Source organism: Hippoglossus stenolepis, chromosome 20, assembly GCF_022539355.2.
Source record: "Hippoglossus stenolepis isolate QCI-W04-F060 chromosome 20, HSTE1.2, whole genome shotgun sequence".
Taxonomy (NCBI): domain Eukaryota; kingdom Metazoa; phylum Chordata; class Actinopteri; order Pleuronectiformes; family Pleuronectidae; genus Hippoglossus; species Hippoglossus stenolepis.
Window position 1 is genome coordinate 14,537,181 of NC_061502.1, and position 26,983 is coordinate 14,564,163.

General features: G+C 42.4%; 1 protein-coding gene across 1 annotated transcript; it reads right to left on the bottom strand.

The window, feature by feature from the left end:
* Positions 1 to 39: 39 nt before the first annotated feature.
* extl3 (exostosin-like glycosyltransferase 3) lies at positions 40 to 26,355 on the bottom strand. The gene is made up of 6 exons (XM_035143815.2): positions 26,129 to 26,355; positions 6,992 to 9,610; positions 5,892 to 6,019; positions 4,697 to 4,841; positions 4,443 to 4,571; positions 40 to 3,518 (listed from the first exon to the last, which is right to left on the bottom strand). Exons 2-6 carry the CDS (start codon positions 9,125 to 9,127, stop codon positions 3,309 to 3,311), a joined length of 2,748 nt encoding a protein of 915 aa, XP_034999706.1. The 5' UTR covers positions 9,128 to 9,610; positions 26,129 to 26,355; the 3' UTR covers positions 40 to 3,308.
* Positions 26,356 to 26,983: the final 628 nt, after the last annotated feature.

The window sequence follows — 26,983 nt, forward strand, 5'->3', positions numbered from 1 at the left end:
GAATGTGCTCACAAGAGAAGAATGAGGACAAAAGTCGGATCAAGTTTTTAACAATGTTGAGTGTTTTTATTTCCATTCATCTGGCCTTCAATGGTTTGTCGTGACGCCGGAGCCAGTCTGGTTTCGGCCAGACGTTGCAGAAGAGCGTTGCAGGTCGCCGGAGCCCCGTCCACGCTGGTGGAGCCGACCCAGGAGCACTTGATAGTTCCACCTTTCTAACGCTTCCTGCTTTCAGGCCACGGAAAACCAGCTGTGCCACAGATCCTGGAGGGGAGGAGGCTGGTGGGAGAGGAATGGGGAGGTTGTTTTTTTTTCACCTTCCAAAATACCAGCTGACCCAAACTGTGCCCCGAGGACAGGTCTAGAGCCGGCCAAGTAATTATGAGGCCCCTCGAGCTCCAATTAAAATTCTGTTGGGATGTGACAGCGGTTTTTAAAAAGTTGTTTTTTCCAAGTCTGGTGCAGCAACAAATGTAAATTTGGATTTGTTTTTGTTTTTTTTGCCGTGTTGCCAAGTTAAACCACAGCAATTAGGAAACATTCTCTTGAATTTTATCCCTCGCAGGAAAATATTTCCATCCGAATATGTTTGTATTTCACCTGGGGGGGGGAGGGGGTCAGAGCACAGCCGCAGCAGCCACCGGAGCAGGTCGGGATTTGGCTTCAAAGACACTTCGACCAGAATCCACTGGCTCTTTGAAAAACTCAGTTAATGACATTCTACTTATAGTCCGACCTCTGGAAAAACCAGGTCACAGAAGAACACACGTCTGCTCTCAGGTCGATGGCACAAGCTCGTTTTCCTTGGAAACAAAGAAGCTGTTGGCTCCTTCAGGCTGGGACCTCTTTGAAAATAGGAATAATAAACTACAATGTCTTTTCATTTTATTGCATGTGTCATTATCAGCTTTAAAAAATCTTTTTTTCATAATATATTCAATAAATATACAGGAACCATGGACTTCATGAGTGTTTGTAGAACAGAACATAATTGGTTGGGAAGGAGAAGCTAATCTAAATATCTTTCTTTTCAAACTCATCTTTTCAGGTTGATGTTTTGTTCAGATTACAGGGAAACTTAGTCTGACATGGTCAAATAAAGAACTTTGGATTTATAATACATAATGGGTTGACTCCTGGTAAAGTACCATGCAGAGTGGATGTCGGTGTACCAGACTGCATCCCGAGCACTGAGCATCGCTGTCGAGCAGCAGATATCGTACCTATTTGGCAAAGGAAACATTCATCAAGCAATGGTAAAAAAAACAAACAAAAACAACAGTGAAACCAACATGGCGACACTAAAGTGACATTTTTGTCTGAGCTGGGATGCTTCTGTAGATCTAATGTAATTCTGATGCAAAGCCAGCACCGGCTGTACGTTAAAAGGTAGTTTCAAACACATGGGAATTACCTTTATTTGCTTTCTGGGGGAGATTGATATTGCTCTTATTTTCTGAAAATATAAATCTACCGCCTGCAGCCACTTAGCTTAGCGTTAGAGATGTTCCAATACCAGCATCAGAGATGACCCCAATGCTACAGCGGGCATTAGCAAGTACGCAAATCTGTTACCACAACTTTAAAGTATAGTAGTTTCACGCATATAAAATTGCAATTTTCTTTTTAAGGAAATTTCTCCATCTTCGCTTCTCCAAAACTGACAAGTACCGTTTCTAAATCAGCGAAGAAGTAATTTCCCGAAGTTTGGCGTTAGCCAGAGCTAGCTAAAATGCAATTTGGCAAAACTTCATGGAGGAAAGTATAGAAAGTAAAATGGTGATTTGTAGTTTTGTGTTCTTCAAAGGGTTTAACCTGAGTCAGGTCAAACAACAACGAGAATAATCACTTCCATACAGGGTTAGTAGTTATACAGCTACGGGACAAATGGTATCGGAACATCTCCAGTTTGCATCAAGACTAGAAACTAAGGGAAACAGCCTGACTCTCACGTACCAGTGACTCAAAGGATCAAACATTTACACTTTAAACCTCATTTGTCGAATCATTTTCACTTCCATAGAGACACTGTAAGGCGAATTTCGTTAGCATTTTAAACAACCAAGCTAGCAAATCCCCTCGGTTTCCATTCTTTGTGCTAAGCTAAGCTAACAAGCCATTGGCTGTTAGCATTTAAACAGATTTGAGAACATCAACTTCCAACATTCTCATCCAGATCTCTGCCAGAATACAAATAAGCATATTGTCCCTTTAAATCTAACATTGTTACGGTGATCTAACAGTACACTGAACTGCATTGAGTCTGTCTGCATGATTAAAACCTATTTTGTTCATTTTGGCAGCTGTGATTCTCGGTAAGGAAAGCGTAACGGATGATTGGTCGATATTATTACATTGAAACGTGACTCGGACCAAATTTAACAAACATTAGTAAACACCCTATAGCATAAAAAACAGGTCAATTTTTAAACATCAGAGACGAGCGCCTGTAAGCATAACAAAATGACAAGGTGGCGGCTGGTTTTCATGACAAATTTGAGGCATTATGGTGACTGCTGAAACACTGCTAAACATGATCGGGCCTACGTGTTATTTAAATCCTCGGTCACGTTCCTGTTTTCTTCCTCAGACTGAATCTGTGTCTGATCTCCCACAGGCAGAGGCTCTGGAAACTGTTCGCTCCACATAGAGATGTACACATTTAAACATTATTTAAAAACCAAAAAAAAAAAAGAGTTTGTTCAATAAAATACTTCTGACCATCAGTGCTTCTCTCACGTACAAGTACAGGAAGTACAGTTTGTAACTGTAACATGGAAAACAGACAGCGGCAGCCGTGTGCTGGTGTCACTTCTGCTCACCGTTGGGAAAGTGTCAACAGGCTGCTGAGCTGAGCGCAGCCTGGCGTCAGTCTGTCAGTGATGCACTAACTCATCGCTCCATTATCAGGTAGAGTCTCCTGGGAGAGTTTCTGTACACGGGGTACAACTGCCCTCTTTCCTCAGCAGGCCGTCTGGAGGTGCCAATGACATCTGTAGTGGTTAATGATTGAGCATGATTGAAGAACATGAAACAGGAGGAGTGACGTCCACTGAAGAGACTTATTTTGTTGGCAGTGGTCCCCTTTCAGCTTCCACTTTCCAAATTCTCAGTAGTCGTGGGTTAGACCACAAGGTTAATATGTCTATCTCCCCCCGGCAAAATCCTAATCCAAGACTGTGTGCATCTGGCAGTCCGTCCATCCTTCCCTCCATCATCGCTGCTCGCCGTGGGAGCTGCTGCTCTCTTTAAATACTTCTTCAATCCACTTGGCTTTTTGGCTCTTCGCTGGGCCACTCAGCCCAATGCTAGATGAACTTGAAGCACTTGGTCTTATCGTGGGGCAAACGAGTCTTAAACAGCACAGAGTCCACTCGGAACTGCGTGTACAGCAGCGGCATGTAGCCGTACACTTTGACAAAAAAGTTGATGCACTTGTGGCGCTCGTGGAAATGGGAGTCATCGTGTGAGAGGGCCTGAGGACAGCCGGGACAGCGGAAAGTCCAACGAGATGTCACCTAGGAAAGAAAAAGTCAAGGAGCGTGTCATTAACTAACCACGTCAGTTTGTGGCTTTACGTACGCCCCATTTATGTCCTCCCATTTAAAGTGTCATATTTTCCAACAGTGTGGATCCTGGGTGCTGTGAGAGTTTCGGCTACCGTTAGCATCCATTAGCTTTATTGGACTCAGGCAACCCCAGCCATCATTACCCAAGATAGTGTTTCATTCTCCAAACACATCAGTCGTGAAGTCAGAAAGCTAACATTAGTCTAATTGGTCTATAACGAACTTCTAACTAACAAACTACACGGTTGATGGTGAGAAATGAGAAGCTGCTTTTGTCAAACAACAGAAACAGTCAATTAGCCAGACACAGATTTTTAAACAAACTCACGGTGCACAACAAAAGCAATTTATTTTCTGCTTTATTTGTCTGATTTTGGTCTAAAATAGAAATGTAGTCTTACTATTAAGGACTCCACATCCAAACTTGTCCCAAATTCATTATTCACAAGGCTTATTCCTAGCAGCGAAACGCTGTCATGCAACACACTCCATCAAAGCTGCCCTTAATTCCCCCTGAAACACCCCTGACTATTAACATCCTCTAAATCAAAAAGAACCTAAACTGAGGGCCGCGACAACATTTCAGTTCCAGCAGCGTCCCTGGCTTGATTGTTATAATTATTTGTCTAGTCATAAATATATAAACTCTCCGGTAACAAATGTCCTTCCAATAAAAATCCAGGAGGAAAACCAGGCAGAACGCACAAATTCGATCTTGTGTTTTTGATTTACTATTTGTGTGGAATATTGGATGTGTCAGTTTGAGTAATGGCAAGGCTAAATGAGGAAAAATATAAATACACAGGGCCTGGGGGAGACACAAAGTTTGCCGACGTGGAGCTGAGCACAGCCGAACGGCCGAACGTTACTGACCTTGATGGGTGGTTTGCGGGTGATGTGCGAGACTAGGAAGTTCATGGCGATGTCCTCGCAGTTTATGTACTCGTCCACCATGTCCCTGATGGCCTGGGGCATCACGTAGGAGTACAGATAGGCGTAGTACTGCAAGTACACAAAGACACAGGGAGACACGTGTATGACACAGCTGAGATAAAGTTAAAAAATAAATCTGATGAACGTGGTAGTTTTTGTTGTTTTCTTGGAGCGGGTGAGGTGCAGGTTCTGACCTTATGGAAGAAAGCAGCTCCCGTCAGGACCATGGAGAGCTCACAGGAGTAGTTGGAGTTGTAAAGCCATGACTGATGGTTGACATCCCACGCATGGTACCGCCCTGGGAAGCCCACAATACGATCTCTAGCCTCACGCCAAACTCTGTGAGACAACGCCGAGCACAGATGATCAGCAACATTCCTCAAGAACAAATCCGACCATCTGATAAATGTTTTAAGGATTATGGTCTGTATGGTCTATATCTGTGGCTTTGTGAAGTTATTAGTGTGTCTGAGCGTATGCCACTGCATCCATCTGTTTCTGCTCCTCATCTACAGAATACAGGTGGCAACAATTTTTTCCTCTTGGGACCAATTAAGTTACAACTGTGACGCCTTCTATTAGCATATGACAGTTTTATAATCTGAATTTATTTAAAACAAAAATATTGTTCTTAGCTCACATGTACACACGCTGAGGCCCAGTTACTAAGTTTCTGTTCAGTAGATGAATTTCAAGCACTGCAGACGATGTAAGAAATCTCAGATGTGCTCAAAGGAAACCACTTAAGTGCAGTAGGATGATGTGTAGTTTTTCTTCTTCGGGGGAAGTTGAAGGTGTGGATACATTCCTGGGTAATTCTGCGAGGTGGGTATTTGACAAATGACCCCCATACACACACACAGTCACAGTTTTTGCCTGTCCGGACAAGCTGCTACAGCACTAAGGTGTAGACGAGTCTGAGTGACGGCAGGAGTGAAATTAACACAACGGCGTGCTTCTTTTAATTGGTTCAATGGGATCTTCAAATTCATTCATATTCATCTAAGCCAAACATTGAAAAAGGGATCGATACAAGATGCTGATCAAATGTTTGCCTTTCATTTCCTCTGCTGCAGTCTCTAGTGGTTGGTTCAGCTTCTCTCAGTGATTTGAGGAATGTGATGCTTCTGCATTTTTTGGTTTCCCCTCTGAGAAGTTACAAAGCTTTTTCCTTCCATTTTCCTGCATATTTGTGTTCACCTCACATCGATTAATCTGTATATCTATTTTTTATTATACAGTGCTTGCAAAAGAAATTAAATAAAAAATGTATACTTATTCAATAACAAGTTTTAAAATATCAGGTGTTATTAGATATTTATTTTCCCTTTGACAATTTCCCCCCCCCCCCAAAAAATCCTAGAGCTTCATTCATCCTCCATCACTGACCTGAACCCGAACATGATCTCATCGTGGCGGAGGTGAGCGTCATCATCAATCGAGAGAATAGCCTCCGTTTCCACGGCATCCCAGGGAAGGAAGCGATTGTTGAGGCTGTTTTTCTCTGTGCGGACGACCTGCAGGCATGAGACGAGACACAACTTGGCAAGAGCATTTATGGAGGGCACTTTAGAAGCGGCTACTTGTGGTTAGTACTGCCGAGAACATTTTGCGTGATGCTGCACACTGAGCATTTCGTATGCTTCCCTATAAAAGATGTTAACTGAAGAACAGGTAAATGGTATATGGCAGCAAATGACTGATATGACTAAACTAAAATTCAGCTAGGTGCATAAAACTATTTTTGTGGTTAAGTGCTTTTAAGTTCTACTAAGATCTTAGGCTATAAATTATTGAAGAAGGGCTTCATCAATCAATACAATATATTAATTTGTAGAATAATTATTTTGAACATATTGTACATAAATATATCCCACAGTTTTGTTTGTTTGTTTGTTTAACCAACCAAAAGGCAACAAAACTCCAAAGATGCTCAGTTCACAACGACTCACACTTAAGAAAAGCAGCACATCCTCAAATTCAAGAGACTGGAATCAATATTCACACCAGTTGATTTTCAAATAATCTACTTGAATACAAGCTTGTCCAATTTCAGTGCCATGTTGCATCAACAACTCTACCAAACAGAGTCCTGTTCTTTAGTTTCTCTCTCACAGCTTACCACTCATCCACAGAGTCTCTGTCACAAACCAATAGTGTGGAAATGAGATGGATTAATATTTATACTTTTCAAGCTTAATTCAAAAGCACAAATTCTATTATTCATGAACATCAGACTTCTTCACATCCCTGTAGAAAAGCTTCTGGTAATTTGGAAGAGCTCCCGCAGAGTTTTTAAGATGCACACTTCATTATAAAGTACTTAAGCAAACTTTGCACCAGCTCTGACACATATTACAGATTTACTGTTTTGCATTTCAGAGAGTCAGAATGAGACAGAGATGTATACGTTACTGAATAATCCAACACTAACCTGATTAATATGTGCACATTGGTTGAGTAAGGATTTAATCTGCAGGAGCACTTACCACAATGGGAAGTCCAATGTCGGGCCACAGCAGGTCATCTGAAGGAGGCTTGGGGGAATTCCACACCACCACTACCTTGTTGAGGTACGGCAGTCCGTTCAACCTCTCCAGAGAGTTCATCAGCACTTCCTCCCTCTCATATGTCAGCATTACCACTGTGAACTGTTCTCGTGGCACGTTCCCTCCTAAAGCTGCCTGAAACTCCTTTCCCGAACCTCCCGTACCTCCACCTATAGGCCTGAAACCAGTACCGGAGCCGAGGAATTTGGCTTCAGAGGGCAGCACAGGGTCTAGAGGTGTGTGAGGAAACAGATGAAAAGGCCCCGGGGCCCGGTTCCATGCTCTGTAGGTGTCTGCAGCTGTGTATGTGAAGTTGCGCAGAAAGCGTGGAGAAGCGTAGGGGGGCTCCGTCTCCACAGGACCCAAATCCAGATCACCATTGTCAGCCAGGTTGGCATCAGTTCCTGCCAGCTTTCCAGCTTTGTGAGGAATCTCATGGGCGGGCTCCTCTTTGATGGGTGCAGCAGGGACCTGGATGCTGGTTCTGATGCTGGCCAGGATGGTACTGAGAACATTCTCTGAGGTGGAGAAGTAGGTCTCCCACAGGAAGCGACCCTGCCGCCTCATAGCTAGCATATCATTGTCTGATAGGCTGCGCAGCAGAAAGTGCAGCTCCGTGACACGGGGCTTGGGGACTATAATGACAGCCTCGCTCCAGCGGATAAACTGGTGGTAAGGTAGTCTGGAGTGATCCCCCAACATGACTGGGATGGCTCCTACCTCTAAGGCTTCAAAGAGCCTCATTCCACAGCCTGCTGAGGCCACCAGCTGCCCATCTCCTGGAGCAATCACCAGGGCAAAAGTCGAAGCCTTGAGCACCTCCAGCCTGTCCTCCCTCTGTCCACAAAGAGACCACTCAGTCGGCAAACTTGGCCGAGGGTCCTTGCAGGTGAACTCGACCAGCACCTGATCCAAGTGGCTGTCCTGCACTGCCTTTAAGGTGCCAATAATGCGATCATCGTAGTCGGCTGGTGGGTCTCCTTCCATCTCCTCCTCGAATGACTGGGGGGGTACCTCCTGTAAGCTGCTCCTCAGTGACTCCACCCTCTCTCCCTGGAAGGTGAAGAGGTATTTCCTCTTGACTGGTACTTGAGGGGGCACTTCCAAAAAGTTTGGTTCTGAGAGGGCATGAACCAGTGGGGATACAACCAAGTCAAAGCCCTCACGGTACTGCTGCTCCAAAAAGGTGGACTGAGCAACTGCTGCTCGTCCTGCACTCACATTATACAGGAAGTTCTGTGTCATGGATTTTCTAGAGAGATGCAATAGTACATGGTTGTGTCCATCTGATCTCCAGTAGGGAAGAGCTTTTAATTGCTTCTCCAGCTCTGAAGGAGATGGTGGAGGGGAGGACGACTCCTGTAGCTCTCCAACAAGGACCATATACAGGCAGGCAATGCTGGGGTTATCAGTTATATAAATGTTGCTCTTAACTGATGCTGCAAAAGCCTGCTTCACCAGTGGGTCGAGATAGTCCCCCCATGGATAAGAGCCTGTGTCGTAGACATACACAGGAAACCCAGACGTAAGAGGGCAGCGCCCGTAGTCGAAGCAGGACCGCAGACGGCAGGAGCGTGCGGACTTGGGTGGTGGAAGCCCTGGGTCTTCCTTGTCTGGCAGCAACCTTACAGGCAGCGACAGCTTGGGCTGGTTCTGGGCCATTAGCTCTTTATAGGAATGCTCTGTCTGGCTGATAACATTCTTCAATTGCAGCAGATCCTGCTTGGCACTGTCAATGCTGCGTTTGCATGCCTCAATGCGCAAGTTGAGTCGGGCAATCTCCCCATTGAGCTCCTGCCTCTTGGCCTCCAGCTGCAGCAGCTCCTCGCTGACCGACTCACGAATGCGGCAAAGATCCTGCACATGTTTGGCTTCGCACAGTTCACCGCCAGGCCGAGGCCCAAAGATACGCTTATCGGGACCTCCAGCTTCGTCAATGGTCGTGAGGTAGTAGTGGGCAATGAGTGGGAAGAAGACCAGGATAAAGAAGAGCATGAAACTGAGCCATGTTAGACGCACACGGCGCAACACCCATGGTTGGCCTCCAGCACCCACCCCACCACCGTTTCGCTGCATTGTCAACTCCCTCAGTCCGCTCCTCGCCCCATCATGGAACCGTTGCTATGCGGATCAACAGCAGCCATAGTCAACCTTGTCAGCAAAGGCAGCAAGATGGATACTAAATCAAAGCTGGGGCGTATTTATGTCCTTGTGTAAAGGTCATCTGAGTCCTCTTTAGGGTCCTGTGGGTATTGGCAACAGCCTCACCTGTACTCTAATATGTACTCTAATGTGTTATAGCCTACACAACCTAATGCCATTTCTGTCACAAGGTAGAGCCATTCTTCCAAATCTATGTCAGGAAACAGTCCCGCAACTGGGGAGGGGTGCCCCTCGAAGAGTGATGCAGGGGGAGCATGTCTGCTCACAGGTGAGTGAGATAGTTGTGTGGGCCAGTTGTTTCTATCTGGGATGTGCTCATTTTATTACTCCCTTTCAGATGTTCCTTAAGATGTGGAGCTTCGACAATCTTCTCCTTTGTCGTCTTGATACAGCAACCTGAGATAAAAGAACAGAAAAAAAGGCCAATGAGTGACAAGTATTATCTATGATCAAAAGAATTACTATTTGCTGTGAAAACAGTAGACATTTTCCTAACTATGTTTTTTGTATTTATTGTATTTTTCATGCACCTCACAAATTTCAAATTGTGTTTTAATGAAATATGAGAAATTTATGAAGATACTTTATTTCTCCTGCCCTTATAAACGCAGCCCAGTTTGTCATCACAGAAATGCAAGAGGCAAAAGGGTGCAGGGCCTTCAAGTCAAGATCACATTAAAGTACATCTGTAATAATTATAGTCTGGCTTTCCACAGTCGGCCAATGTAAGAACAAGACTCTGCAGCTCATCCTACTTTCACTGCATTCTGTGCATGATAGCCTGGACCAGGAGAGGAAAGAAGCAGTGTGCTGCTGAATACCAGGGGATATCAATGCCATTTTTTTCAGAATTGCATAGAAAGAGCATAAAACGAGGGAGAGCCATCACTGGTAAATTACACACAGCAGGCGAGCCAATGCCAACAGCACCCATCAGCAAATCTCATTAAAGGCCTCCGCCTGCATCCCACACTCATCACTGACTCAAATTACTGAGCATCCCTGATTACTCTCCAGAGTGATGTTGAATTATCTTCACTAGTCCAGAAGAGAAAATGACTCAAAGGAAATCAGCTGCACCTTCTGATGCAGACGCTTGCCAGCTTTCTTCAGAGGTTTATAGCATGTTCCTGAGGCCACTGGAGGAGAGCTTGTGTGTTTGGGTCTCATCCTAACATCGATGCTAGAATAGCTTCAGATTCATCTTCCTTTTCAGCCTCACCTACACCGTAAGTTCAAATACAAAGAATGCAACAAAAACCCAGGACCTCAGGAGCTGCTTTTCCAGTTTGCAGATGTTTTGGAAAGATGCAGTTGCTCTGGGCTAAAAACCAAAGCAGCACTGGGAGTCACATTAAAGCTGCAGTTATACTTGACAGGTTGGTCATTGCATGCGCCAGCTGTGATGCAAAAATGACACCTCTCCCTTTCATACTCTTTGGTGAGCAGCAATTTGGTGTATTCTTCTAAATGATAGGTGTCGGCACTGAGGAAAATACAATCACGCTGCCAGAAAAAGGCAGAAAAAAGAGGAAACACAAACTAACGGTTTTGACACTGGCTTGTTTCCTCCTGGAGCAATCTCACAATTTCTATGCTGCAACACTTATGACATTAAGTAATATCATGAAGGACATTAACAAGGGAGCATAGCAATATCTTGCCTCAAACTCAACCCATGTTGCACTAGACGTGTTGCGTGCCCCAAGTAAAAAAAAGTAAGGAGATGCGTGATCAGCGGACATGAAGCTGCAAGCCAGCGGAAATTACGCTGTTTCTGGTGCACGTCGCATCAGGCGAGAAAAGGAACAGCGGCCGTATCTTTATACTTAAACAGTATAAAGATTCCTACATCACGAGCATGATCTAAATTTCCCCACAGATTGCAGTCTGCTTTCTTAGCTCATGTAACATCACACCACAAGCCCTGAGGATGGCAACTGATAGGCCAAGTGCCAAGCAGCCCTTATCCAATGCATTACAGAACACACAACACTGAGGGAGAGAGAGAGCCTTGATAAAGCAGAGCAGCTCAGACCGACAGTCACAGAAGAAATGCAGGTGGTGGTGTTTACCATTCCATGACATAACAGCTTGTCTTGATAATGTCTGGGCTACTAGTGAATTCAAACCTCTGTGTTTGCACTGCTTTCATCACAGCATTGACAGATACCATCTTAAAAACACAACAAGAAGCCATCTTTCATTCCGTCTGCATCAAATAATCATTTCTCTCTGCTGCCTCCATGGGACTGACATTTCAGAGGTTCAGAGGTTCCTGACTGAAATACAACCCACAGCAACGCGTGTGCACAGTTCAGGGAGAGGAACGAGGAAAGGTAATCAGATAAAAGGTTTAGGATTTCATCTTCACAAAAATGACATATATCCAGCGTCTTCCTTCTTTGTAAAACCACTTTAAACCTTTTAATACCATCAGACCAAATGAGTTTTCTATCGACATTAAATGTTAGAACATTTTAATACACAGCAAATATATAACAAATATATTTAGTTATGTTGTAATCTATTTTCTTGTTTAATACATATATTTATTTTGTCAATAAAATGTAAGAAATTATGGGAGGTAGCACCTTTACATTAATTTCTCTGAAAAAGAATGTAGATTATACCAACAACAAATATTTATGGCAATGAACAGCTAAAACTGAGAGAATGCTGACTTTTATTGCAAAATGTCAAATAATAAAATATTAGATGATCGATTTACTATTGACCAATTTATACACCAATAAATGGTGGAAATAATTATAATGCTATAATAAGAAAAGGGAGAACAACAAAAAAAAATGAGTGATTGATGAGATTGTAAAATATAAGAGGATTTGATTCTTACTACTGGCTGCCAATGATGTCATCGGCGCATGACGGCAGCATTCGTAGCCGGGTGAGCAAACAGTGAGCTAACAAATGCGGAAACAAAGCTCCCCAGGCTAATTAGACAAGATGCTTTGGTTCTACAAAGTAACTACAGCCCAGTGGTGTCTGGTGTATTTAGGAGGGGAACACGTACAGTAGAAACTCCCAGGAATTACGACCCTTTGATCGCTGACCTCCATCCTGCTGCTCAGTGATGAGCCTGAGGTGCAGAATGACCGAGAGACAACTATCACAACAGTCTGATTAATTGCTGCATGACTTCCAATGTCACGAGGGTAATGGCGGGCAGATGTTGGCAAACGCTGCTGCTCGGCCTAATCTGGGGCCAAAAGACATGCTGGTTTAAAGCTCTGCTCGTGGATGCATCTGGGAAATGGAGCGACACTCGCACATACACATACACAGGAAAACTAAACTGCAATCTCTTCAGTTGTAGTTTTCTAATCTGCAGAATGTCTTCTCTCCGCTACACTCAGCTTAATCTGTCCGAATGGAAAACACACAGTGAGGCATTGATCACTCTGGACTTATTTTGCAGGGATCAATTATAATGCCGTCATTACCTCGCACTGAGCAGTGAGGCGGTTTGGTGTTAAGCACCTAAAGGACTGCCGATGGAGCCATTTTCACTCGTAGGCTTTAGACGTACAAGGCAGCAGATGTAAGAGTGCACTATAAAAAAAAAACACTTCCACTTGGAGAGATTATAACATGCCAGTCTTTGCCTTCAGCTTATACAAACATAACACGTCCTGCTGATACACACTCACACAAAGCCGTCACTGTGTAGCTGCAGTGGTATTATATTCTAATTATTTTGTACAAATAATATGATAAAAAACGATGCCAACAGCTGAATTATCTCTTTATATTATATTTAATTACTTATAAAGAAAAACACAAATTTCAGTTATGATCCAGCTCCTTTTGCAGAAGGAAAAACCTTCAACACTTGAGATAAAATTGTCTGCAGTCATCTCAGGCGAAAGGAGAAGCTGAGGCACAGCTGCCACCACCACACTGATGACCCAGATAAAACCCCTTTGCTCCACATGGTGAGCACTGAGCAAGCAGCAACACAGTCAGCAAATTACCGGCCGGGCCTATGAATAACGCAGTCTGCGGTAGTCTAGCAGTGTGTTAATTTGATTTAGGGGTATAAAAACCGACGATGTGCAATGGACAGACATTTTGAGCGCAGACTTTAATGTCAATCAAACCCCAAATTCCTCGCTTAAGCCAAGTTAATGAGTGTGAAAGAATTTGCAGTAATATTTGCGGGCACTCGGAGCCGCACCATGCTGTGATTAAATACCAAGCCGCTCCGGGCAAAAAAAAAATTCAAAAGAATAACTGCAGCAGGTGCAGAGTTCAGAGGCTGAATGACGGATTGAGGATGCTGCTTCCAAGTTCACAGACATTTGAGGGAAAGCGCTTGTATAAATGTTTGAACAGTCCCTCTGCACACTGGCACGGCTTTCTGAGACCGACCTGAAATTCCTCCATGAAGGAACAGACAGCACAGACAGAATCGACATCCAACCATAACAGGCTTTCACTCGAACACTATCGAGTTAACGGCAGGGTACCATCACATGTAGGGGAAAGACGGCATTAACAGCTTGTGCCTCTGTGAAAGCTGATGATTCTGAGAATGAGGAGTTTTTGACAGGTAGCAACTGAGGGATAGATCACACAGCTTCTATTTTTAATAAGACCTTAGGTAGCACGTCTCCAAAAGATATAGTGACCAGAAGTACTATTGAAGATGGATCCTATTTTGGCATGGTGGCGGCGAGACATTCCTCTTAGCCTTGATAATGTCATTAAATTCAAAATTGTTTGGCATCGACAACCATTTGAATACGTAAGAGGCTGGGGGTTACTGGGGTTGTGTCAGATGCTGCGGCCATCAAAGGTTTTGTTCAATGACTGAGAGGACACTTTTTTAATGGACGCCCAATTAAGAAAGAATACTATACAAGTTAGTCATTATAATGACTTACAGGATATTTTTTAACAAAAGTGGCAGAAGTGGGCTTTGATACAGTTTTACCTGTTGTGAAAATTAATTCCCTTTAAGACTCACTACTACTCACTCAGACAGCCGCTTTGGTATTAGTCTAGTTAGGGTTCTGGTTGTAAGGGTTAAGTCTGAATCATTAGATGGGAGCAACCCTAAGGGTTCTATTTCTTAATTTCAGGCAGCAAGTGTTTTTAGGGCAAGTTCAAATCTACTTTTACTTTGCACCAGGTGTAAGATCGAGCCCCAAGAGTCTGCAGACATGCTAGCATCTCTGTGAGGATATGTGTGTATGGACAGGGATGCTGTGAGGTAAAATGCTAATGTCAGCATGCTAACATATATCCAAACCACAAAAGTATGAGAGGAATCTGTTCATCCCAACTGAATGTTTGTGCCAAGCTTGAACAAAGTCCCTAGTGGTGTTCCTGAGATATCACATTCGCGAGAATGCAACAGACGGGTGGACGGACAACCCAAACACATAATGCCTCGACCACAGCTGTCGAGAGCGGAGGCTAAAAAAAAAGGAATATGAGTGTAAACTAAAGCCTGGAAGTGACATAAATCCAAACGTGCACAATTCTATCTTGCTGCAGCACAGGCCTCTGGAGGTGACACTGCTGCACCTCAGAAAACCATCGTGCCTGCTGGGACTCCGGGTTACCCTGATGTATTTTCTCCCCTTGAAGGGCTTTGGCTCATTGTGCTTAGAGACTAGCCTTCCCATAATTAATTATGATTTCATGGAGGAGATGGAGGTAAGGCATTCCCTGTGGAGGTGATGGGGGGAGGGAGAAAAAAAGGAGAGATGGAGGCAGCTGCAGGGGAAGGCACAGTCACAGGGCTGTGTGAGGGGAGCAGCTGTTGCAGCCATGGATCACAGCTCATCTGCAGACGGCTGACTGAACCATCTCAAGGATCTTTTTCACTGGTGAATTACAGAGGTGACTGCAGGGCTGTGGAGTCGCACTCAAAAGGGGGAATGAAAAGAGTGTTTGCAAAAGGAATTCAAAAAGGTCCTCTTCTCGTTCTTTAAACAAAACATCTGATGGTCTTAGTCAGTGCAGTTTAAGTAGTTGATTAACTACTTAAACCAGGGTGGTGTAACATGTACACAACATTATCCATGCTTCTGGTCACTGGAGGTGTCATTGAATCATGATGTGTCGTAGTAAGATTTATTTAAACAAAATTGCTGAACAATGTACTTATGAACAACAAGATGAAATGAAAAATCTGACACCGGTGCTGCAGAAAATAAACTAAAATTGTAGCTCTCGCCTTCAGTGACTGACGGAGAAGCCAAATCCAGCAGAGCGTTAAATCCAACAGAGGAAGACAGAAAAATAAACTGGGTTCGTCCTCCCCTGTGTGTTGTTGCAGTGTCAGAGCAGAAGAGACTGAGACATGCCTGCGATCATGCAGACAATTGGAAATCTATATAAAATACCATATCAAAAAGGATATTATCTAAAATAAGATTTAAAAAAGGATGTTAGTGTGCATGTAAATATACTCTGTGCTTCACAGATTAATCAAAAAATGAAGGATTCTTGGTTTCTAACCCAATCTGAGACTAATAACGTGGTTTAGTGATGTGTGACATGAATAAAATCCTCGAGCATTATGTCTGTAACTTCTATTTGGATATAAAAATATATTGTTTATACATTTTCTGAAAATGTATTGATAAACTGTTAGACTAAACTCTAAATTTCAGTTTTTGTCAAATCCTATTAAGAAAATACATGAGAAATCAAGTCACTTAATCAGATCAACACAACAGTGCTGGTCAGTTATTAATTGCTTAATTAGCAATATATTTTCCACCGTGCTCCATTAGCTTCCATGATAAAAACCTCAGACAGTAGACAAGTTAATTAACTTTTATATCCTCATCCAACCCATATGGTAGTATATTAAAAACGACATGCAGGCCTAATTAAAGGAGTTTATTAAATACAATTTGGATTAAATTAGTTCTTTGATGCTACAAGCTGGAACTCGCAATTGGTTGAGTCACTACTGCACAGACCCTGCCTTCAAATGAGAAATTCATGAGAGGGCAGCACCTGCATCCATGACATTTTAGCTTCATCTTCTTTAACGACGGGAGGAAGTGAAGATATGTCGTCCATTTTTATTTACAGTCTATAGTGTCAGCAGTGAAAACTTTCCAGTAGCTGCTGTTTCTGCTGTTCTTTTTATGATCCAATAACACGGAGCAGGAGATAAAATCGGGCTGTAATGATCATCAGGACAATCAGCGCGGTGACGACCTGGCGCAGGCGCAATTAAAATCGTCCTCCATGTGGACCGCCTCCCACTCACTGCAAACTATACGAGCGTGTTGACCTTTATCTCTGTGTGTGCATCAAAAGTGAAGAGACAAATGGAGGCAGACAGAAGACCCACCCTTCAATGCCCCCGCTGTGTGGATACAAACATCACACACCAGTTGTCTGACGTGTGTGATGTGTATTTATAACATTGCAGAATACCAGAGACGGCAAGAGAGAGAACCAGGGAAAGAAGGAATGAGTGCATAATGACAGATGGACCTGGATGCCTTCCAACCTCCCAAAAAAAAAAAGGTTCCCTTGTCGGATTGCACATGTTCGTCCTTTAAGAGACAATTCAAGATAAAGCTATCTCTCAAGAGTATCAAAGAAAGGGCTGTGGCAACTTGACTGCATCTGTCTACCAATCTTTGAGCTTGATGGGTGATGAGTCTCTGTGTTCGCGAGGCCTGGGAGCGTGATAAACAACATGCATCACACCGGCTTTGCAGCGAGCTCTAATCTGTCACCGGAGCCTCTGCTGTAAAACTGCTGTGGCACGAGTACTGTGCCCTGCAGGGGTGAGGTGAGGAGCCACTCACACTCACTGTGTTGGTGAGAGTTGAGAATGTGACAACCAATTAGAGTCGGAGCAGATGTACAGACACACAGGACCCCCCGTTAGGTTTTCCCACGCACACAACTCAAACATTTTTCTAATTAGCTTCAACTTCTAAAAATCCTTTAAAGATATTTTCCTTAATGTTTTTAATTTCTTACTTGGCTTTACATTTTAAGAAACTCACTCAGTCGGCAGATTTTTAATTATGGTTAGTTAGCATTGTTACTCTGCTCCTCCCAAAAACAACGGACAGAGTTTGCTTTCCTTTAATTAGGGTTCCACTGGTATGGATTTGAAGTTTAATTTCCATTAAGTTGTACTTCTGGAGCCAAGGTGCAGTCAAAACTTGCCTATTTAATGTAAAATTAGAATAACCACCCTCGGGTTGTAAGCCTCCTCCAGCCAGTGCAATTTCAGTCTACATATATTCTTTTCCAGAATCACGAGGTAAATGTGACCTTTGAACCCTGAAATCTAATCAATTAATCTTTGAGTCCAAGTGACAAATGTTTTGTCAGGCCAATACGATCTTGACCTTTGACATGTGACCACCAAAATCTAATTGTTTGATCTATGAGCTTAAGTGAACATTTGTGCCAAATTTGAAAGAATTCTCTCGAGGGTTTCTTAAGACAACACATTCATGAGCCCAAAAAAACCATTCAAAAACGTATTTTATCGTTGAGTCAAACTAAACTTTTGTAACAAATTTGAAGAAATTCCCTTAAGGGCTATCCTTGAGATATCCTGTTTACAAGAATGGGACGGAAGGACGGACAACTCGAAAACACACTGCCTCCGGCCACTGGCTTTCACTGCCGAAGTCGTTGCCCCAGAATTACAGTTTTTCGGTCCACAGAGAAGAAGACTGGATGTGTTTATAGAATGAGCATTGCTGAAATACAAATAGATGCGGGGGTCTCGTGAGCACACTCCAGGCGAGATGCATGACTAGTTTTAATGTAGTGTGAAAAGAAGCATTTGACCGTTTCCGCAGGCTTTTTTCTCCCTGCCAGGCCTGGTGGTAAATTAAGCTATTTAAACGTTTTTTCTACTTTCTACTTATGAGCATCTATAGATTCACAATGTTTCTCAAAAGGTGTCTATGTGAAAAGTTTTTCCTGAACTTTATCATGTTCCATCCCCCCTCAGTGAGGATAACTGCTGTGGTACCAGAGGATGAACTGACCTAAATGCATATCTGTGTTCCCTCTTGGTTTTTCAACTGTTTTCACTTCGTCCATTAGAGCAGAAAATGTCTGACAGGATGAGGCAGAGGGGAAGGAACTCAACGGAGAAAGTAACATCTGCAGAAATGAAAAAAATTTGATATGAGTAATCTAATGTGTGGTCACAAACAGTAAGCTTGTGTGATTCTCTCAAGGGCAAATGTTCTTGTGTGTGTGTGTGTGTGTGTGTGTGTGTGTGTGTGTGTGTGTGTGTGTGTGTGTGTGTGTGTGTGTGTGTGTGTGTGTGTGTGTGTGTCGGTCGCAGTTTGAAAATAAATTAGCTGGCCTAGCTTTCTTGATTAGTCCGCAAAGTCGTTGCTGATGAGCTTCCTGAATTAATCAGAGCTGTTGGAGCTGATACCGTTGACTGATCAGAGAAGAAACCACACGACTCTGTAGCCACAGACTATATCACAGTTTGAAAATATTCAGATAAGGTTCCACTGGCATTTGTGGACACATAGCGCAATGTCAATACTTTCAATTTGTTCCCTAAAGGTCCAAACTATGGATCGACTACGCTTGTAATTAGTTCTTTGCAGGGTAAAAACATTTTAAAAAAGGACTTTGGGTTAACATTAGGGCTGCAGGTAACAATTATTTGAATTATTGATTCATCTCTAAAATGTCACAAATTCAAATGTCTTCCATATTAAAAAAAAACTAATATATTCAGTGTACCATCACGAACGACAAGGGATCAAATTGGCATTTGCACTTAAAAATGCCAAACATAAGTATTCCATTATGACTGCTGATTAATTTTCTATCAATTAGTCGCCTACATGCTGCATCTTTTAACAGCTCATTTTCACAGCGTGAACAGCTTCATTTACGTGTTTCTCAGACTAACGTTTCAAGCTGGATGTGTGAAATCAGATCCTCGCTTCCATCAGAAGAAGCAGTGAAAGACTTATCAGCTCCAACACTCTGGGAGTCTCGTATGTAGGTCTCTTAAATCTAAATAGTCTTTTAAAGGTGGAACACCAACATCATATATAATCTGGAAACCAAAATTCAAACAAGCTTCTCTTCCATGTGCTGTTATACGGCAGGTCCCTGTCTCATGTGACACCATTTTTTTTGTCGAGCTCTGTCTATCTTCAGAGGGAATTTCTGTGAAACTGGTATTTGACCCATTCATTACCGAAAATGTAATTACAGGCTGCCACATGGTTTTCATTTAACCATTTGCGTCTGCATAATTACTTTAGACAGAGATGAAAAGGGACAGAAAAGTCTGAGGATACATGTCCATGCCAACAGAATCTAGTAAATCGTCAGGTAAAACAGAAACCAAAAGCAGCTTTAAGATGGATGCTGCTTTAAACATTTTTGACTAATCATGATAATATCCAAACTGAAGGATCAATACTCTTCTCCTCTTGCAACAGAATCAAGGCATTTATTTGCTTCATAATTGTACTATGATTTCAGACCAAATAAAAAAAAAGGTTGCAGGTTTGAATCCAGAACCCTTTTGCTTGGAGGCAACAATTCTAACCACTGTGCTACCCAATTTCCTGACACAGTCCAAAGACATGCAGTGAAGGTCAAGTGGGAACACTAAATTGTCCGTGGGTGGGAATGTGAGCGTGAATGGTTGTTTGTCTCTATATGTCATGATAGACTAGCGACTTCTCCAGAGTGTTTCCTGCTTCACATCTAATGCCGACTGGGATTAGCTCCAGTAACCCTCAAACCAGATAAGCCGTAACAATAATAAATTAAAGAAAAAATGGTTTAAGCTACTCATATATAAATTAAAGTAAATTCCTCTCAATCAAGAGTTTGAGACATTTCACAAGCCAAACTGTCATATTTTTTAGGGCCAGGTCCAATCTGAATAAGTCACCTTACCTATCATCAAGCAAAAATTAAGTCCAGTCATCATAATTACAAGAACTTCAACAGCTCAGTGTTACAAGTGTTTGTCCAAAACAAGAAGAAGAATGAGCTGGACAGAAAAAGTATTTTCTGTATTCCAGAGTGAAAGCTGCCTCAGTGATTTATTACATGTGGTGCTCACTGCAGCAGAGATTCTCATGAGTAAGAAGAAACCGGTCTTCCTCTCAATCTCGAGGGTAAAGTTGAGTGATTTGCACCGAGGCACATTGCTCTTCGAAACCTAACTTTCTATACAAGTACACATTAGGGAGACGGAAAAACATGGAGGTTCACTTGTTACATCCACATCTCCAGATTCTGAATTGATCCTTGACTTCCTGAAGACAAACCTATAAACATTAGTGTTGAAGTCTGTTCAACACATGAGCTATATTCATTTTTTACGCCCTGTCAACTCCATATCAGTTGGGCTCTAAAATAACATCTTAGAGTCAAAATATCCAAAATACACAGTGGGATTTCTGCCAATTAAACTAATTACATCATACAGTGTTTCCCATGTATTACCTAGACTGTGGCTGCCCACCATATTCTAATTTGTCCCACTACGGTTTCATAATGAACCTACATTTTTTGTACACATCTCATAATGACATGAGATCTCTAATGTGTTGCTTCCTTGCTGCACTGTATAGCTGTGTGTAGCACCATTTGCAATGCTTGCTTGTGCGCTCTTGTCCACAATGTTTTACCATCCATGCAGACAGTCAGACCTTGTACTTTCAGCTGTCGTTGTTCCCACAAGTGGAATGTAATGCAGTTCCCTCTCTCACGTATGTGTACCTGTCACTAGGAATAGATTAAATGAATTCTGTGGTACATCGTGTGTTGCTACACTGTACACTAGAGAAACTGCATGTTGTTTGAGCCCAGTGGAAGAGATGTGAGGGATAGTAGTTGCCAGAAATTAAACTTACTTTCACTACTGATTTCACTCAGTACAGGAAGTGGTGATGACACTTAAACTTTTCACTACAACAGCTATTGCTAGCTTGGATTTCTCATGAATTAAATGATGCTATATTTAACAAATACTGCAAGCATTCTGACTTAACACAGTAAAACATAATAATTCCATTGACATGTCAGGACCATGGTATTTGCATTCTTGCTTACTCACACACCTGAATGAACAGAGGCATTAAGGTTGGTGCTTTTCCTGCTGTGACGAATCAAAATGCTTCACCTAGTTTTGATCATTTTCAAGTTGACCATGTTTTTAGTGCAGTATTACATCTACAATTGTTTTCAACTTTCCCCTCTGTCGGCCCTCGAAAAGTTGTGAACAGACATGCACTCTGAACAGAGTGCAAATGGAAGCATGACTCCAAATATTTGCCTTGACAACTGAGTCGAATTGTGAGGTCTCTGCCAACTCACAGCATCAACACCACTCTGTGCCAACCCTGCAATATCAACATTTAGGCTAAATCCATAAATAGGACTAGTTTATAAGCCACGATAATTACACAAAAATAATAAAATGTCAAGCTAAGACATTTAAGTGATTTTAATCCACTGAGTGCTGTCCCTGTTCCCAAAATAAGACCAATTTAGACATAGATCACTTTGATGTTTGTTTGCACAAATATCTTAAAAGTTAAAGACATTTCCTGTGTAGATCGAGATATATATATACATCTCGATCAAGCTACAGACAGATGTTAGTGCACTTTAATCAGCATTTGAATGGTATTGTCTGTATCATCACCTCCACCATGTAGTCCTCACCGCAGAAGCTTTTTTTAGTTTTTACCTTATAAATGACTTCAACAATTATAGAAGGACTAAGGCAAATCATTTTTGTCTATCAACTAATCATTTCAATCCCGTTACCTTAAATTTGAGTACAAAATTGTAATAAATTCCTTCCCCTTTTAGTCATACATGATAAAAACCTGGCTCTTCCCTAAATATTTCACAGAGGAAAAAGTTAGCGGCTAACTGAGCAAAATTAACACACAAGCCCTGAAATCCCGCCCTCCCAACAAATAAATCCTTGTGTTATCTCGCCGTGGCAGCGGTAGCAGCCGCGCTCGCTGTGTCCTCCTGAGAGCTCTTTCTCCCCCCCTCCTGTGCAGGCTGGCGTAGACCATAACAGATTGACTCAACCCGACAACAGCTGCCAGAACCCCGCAAGCCTCATACTCCAGACACTGATGGATTGTGGGAAGGGAGCCAGGGTGATTAGCCCCTGACATGGGAGAATTATTGCAGTGTACCTCCCCAAAAGAGACTGCACCTGAGTGTCAGCAAGGGGCACTCACACAGCATTAAGTCATGTTGTTAGTGCCCATTCGGTCTTTCAAATGCACAGGGCTCGATCTCGGCATGTCAAGAACAACAAGTGGAAAATTGTGTGGGGGCGCAGATCAAACACATCACTCTAGAATGGCCTCATTGTGACAGTGACTGCCTTCTTTTCACAAGACAACAGGTTCTGTGTGATTTGAAAAAAAAAAAAAGAAAGGGGGGACTGACAATCAAATATTCACTCTCGCCTCACATCATATTTATTTTTAACTGCTTTACTCACACAGCACTTACCTCGAGCTTGACAGTGACTTACACTAACTAAGGTCCAGTGGAGGAGGGAAAACTGGGCTTCTATTTAAGGAAGTATTTCTGTTTGGAAAACGAATTAGCTGAGAAATCCTACAGTGAGCATGGCATGGAGAGTTGCTGTTTTCTGACTTTGCCAAAAGTACAACTCGTCATACCATCTCTCGTTCTCCAGTGTCTCTTCTTACAGCTTCGAGCTGCTACATCTGTTCTTCTCTCTGCTGTTATTCAATAAACACACAGAACAAGCTGTCCTTGGGTTCTGTAGCCTTACTTCTCCTGCCTCTTAAAGCAGATGTTCATTAGGGGTAGAAGAGCTTGCTCCTCTATACCGAGAACACTCAGCTATTCAGCTAAACCCCAGAGGACAGCAGGACAGTTTGGACAGAATGGAAGTTGAGAGATAGTGGTTGCATTTGACAAGGACATGCCAATTAATGCCTCAGTGTTTTTAACAATGCAACCAAGTTCTCTCACACTGGCCCGTGACATTTTTACCAGATTGTAATGATAACTCAGGGCTGCCACGAAGAAGCATACTCCATCCCTGATATAAGTAGAACAGCCCTAAGCCAGATACATTTATTAATAATAGTTTTCACTCTACAGGCTGTAACAATAGTAAAAATGCAATAAAGGGAAAGCACATGTGTAACCACTAACATAAAAGAGGGCTCCACTCAGTAAGGTGACAGCCAATGAGCCAGCATGCACAACACCACGACTCTGGAGTTGAAAGCCCAAATAAAACTGAAAATTTCATTCATGTTATTAGTTCCATCTGTTCTTCTCCTGCAATGACATTTCAAAATGTTGCTGTGAAAAACATCTGTTGTTGTGTTCAGTAAGAACAGCGCTAACTTGACTTCAGCAACATGAGCTGAATATCTCCTTCGCTTCACTTGGTGCTTTGCTGTATTTTCTAACCATGCTCTCTATTTGTCTTTTGTGTTATGATTTCTGACTCCCAGACATCACAGGCAACTTATCTACTGTAATAAAAAAATAAAAAACAGTGTGGCAACAGCCACCCTATGAGAAAAAAAGATCAATATCAGTGTTCACAGTGGAATACCCTGTACAGTCATATCAATGCGTGTTGTGGTTCAATCTGACCACAACAAGCGGAAGTTTTATATTCACAACATTATCTAAACATAACATTCCTATCAGCATCTCAAGTTCCAGAGAGATTTGTACTGACATTTAAATCTGACAGCCTCATTTGTTCAGTTCCCAGTTTACAAATACTGAAATGACATACAGCTGTTTATCTGAGCACAGAAAATAAATATCAACGATGGAAAAGGGCTTCCAAATAAAAACACCAATTCATAACCAACACGAGCATAGATCTGCTGTGATACACTCACTGACCCCAATTACTCGGTGAAAGACAACTGACCTGCAAAAACAACCACGTGCCCCGTCCTCAACATCCCACACAAAGATGCCAAAATCTAGTTATACATGATGAATATACCTCACAACCTGATATTTGGATAATGGCTTGGAAGTGAGGAAAGGTGATACGGTCCCAATGTGAAATCTGAACTCTAACTTCTCCTGCCTCTATACCTGAGGTAAATATTATGCACTTCTCACTGCACTCCCCTGTTTAGTTTCCTCTGCATCACCAGATTCGTGGACACTGCGTATGTACGAGCTCAGCAACTTTGTTTCTCCACCGAGTTTCAGACTTTGAAAAGACACAAAAGTAACACGATGTACTCGAACGGAAATCTGACTCATATTTTCAACTAATTTACAAGGACTTTCCATCTGATTTGACAAAACCCTCTTCCTGTTGAGTAACAATGCACAAATACTCTGAAGACAGCCAAAAAAAAAATCACCACATTCTTGGCCGACAACTCTGGTGAGGCTTTTATCAAGTGATCACCTCTGAGCCAAGAAATCTTAAGTGAAAACTGATTTACTGGTTAGTGAAATGTGATTTAAAAGCAGTGCTGCCTGGCAGTAACTTTACTGTTCCCACAAACAGGCTGAGCCTCGTCTTAATGGTGGTAACTTTAACCAAACTGCAAGAGGCTGGTGTATACGACACTCAACTCATATACAGTGTAGTGGACGCTGCTTTAAGAGGACACTACTCAACCACCCTGTCCAGTGAGTCATTGGTTGATAACCAAAATAAAAATGAGACTACATTTGTATGGAGTTGTCAGATTATTAGGTACACCTAGCTAAAAACGAATGTAGGTTCATGCAACCAGCATGCAAATTATTCAATGAACAGAAAATGTAATCAACGCCTCTTAAACTATCTCATCAATATCTGACTGTAGCAACCTACTTTAATTGCAGGATGGTTGTATTGGACTGCATTAGTTTCAGCTGGGTGTACCTAATAAACTGATCACTCTGCACACGTTTTGTGTAATTTGACGTTGTTTGATTTGCATTGTGGTGATCAAACAATGACTGATGCGCGAGAGAGTGAGAGAGAGAGTTGTACAACTGACTTAGGAGGCTGCAGAGTGAACGGTTGCCGTCTTACGTAACACCAAGAGATTTTAGGTCTAACCAAGATAATAAAGAAATAGGATGGTAACTACAGAATCAAAAGGTAAGTTTCATCAAAGAAAAGACATTAAATTAAGTGTTAGATGGTGCCAGCAATGTCTGGGGATACTCTCTAATGTACACAGGTCTTCGGCACTTAGTTTGAAGGTAAGGATTCAGTACATGACTGACAGGGCAGATCTAAAACCTTCCACACACACCGAACAGAACTGCCATTAGCAAATCTACAATTTTACAGTTGGATTATGAGCAATAACCGCAGACATGCATGTTTGCTGCCTACTGGGAACACGATAGTCAGTACACACTAGTACATACTTTCGGTGTATTCAAGCATGTTCACTTAACCTGGACGCTCACGTTTGATCTTTACAATCATTGTGAATCATAACGCTTGTGTGTGTGCCTGCCATTAAAGGAGGTCGACGTTAAATTGTCACTTTATTAAATGGAATTCGGTGTGACACTCTACTTTCTACACTGAAGGCGTGTTTGAGGACAGAGACGATCAAATCGAAATGTGCACCGAACCGTGATGTGTACCGGGGGAGTCCCGTACCGGGGGAACCGTCTCCGGGTGAAACACCGGCTGGTTGACGTGTACCTCAGCCGAGATCAAAGCAAAAACACTCACGACTTTCATTGGCTGCAAAAAAAAAAAATGACTCCAAAGTCTTTATGTACAAAAAACTACATTTCCAACAGTGTCACGTATAAAGAGAGGACATGGAGCTGCTGAGGTGCAGAGGGACACGGGGACATGTCTCCTATGGTCAATTAGCTAGCCTGTTAGCCAGCAGTGGTCACAACACAACGCTGTTAGCTTCGGTAGCTACTCACCGCAGCGGAGTCCCGGGGATAAACCGAGTCACGGCCGCTCGGTGGCTGCGTCACGCCGTTAACGGTTCGGCGGGTCGGGTCCGGGAGGCTCACGGTGTCCGGTCGAGCCCGCTGTGCTGCTGCGTGTTCGAGCCCCGCACCGCTCACAGCCTCAGCTCCATTAAAAGCTGCATTGTGTCGGAGCGACGGACGGACGGACAAACGGCACCGACAGCCCGCCGCGGAGCATTGTGGGACATGGTGTTTATGAAGCGGACCCTTCGAGGGGGATTCATGAAAAGGGGCTAAATGCTACACCTGGTGGTCGATAACTGTACTAATGTCTTTTAACGTGAATTCCACCTGATTATTTTAAGTGCTGGAAAAAGTGGATCATATATTTATTTATTTAATTTAGTTCAATTAATATTCCAACAACATACACTGCTATTTCATATTCATGTAACACTGTATAATATTCAAAATGTTTGCAAACTTTTCCAACTCAAAATCTTGTAGAATTTGTTTTAATGGAAAGTATGAAAATAAATGCAGCGATATCAATCGATTAGACTTTATTTGTAAAACATTTTTCATTCAAGCAATGTAACACAACGTGCTTTAAAGGAATAAAAGCAATAGTAAAATGTATATATAAAAACCTGAATGAGGGAACACCAAAGGCAGGTATGAAAAGGATGAGGACAAAATTATAAAATGCTAAAAGAGATGTGAAAAGAATAAAGTTGAATATTAAATGCTAAAATAGATGGGAAAGGGGTAAAGACAAAATTAAACAAAGAGATATAAAATACCAGGTATTAAAGTGAGAAACAAATAAGTAAGTCAATAATTGAGTAAATAAATTAAATAGAA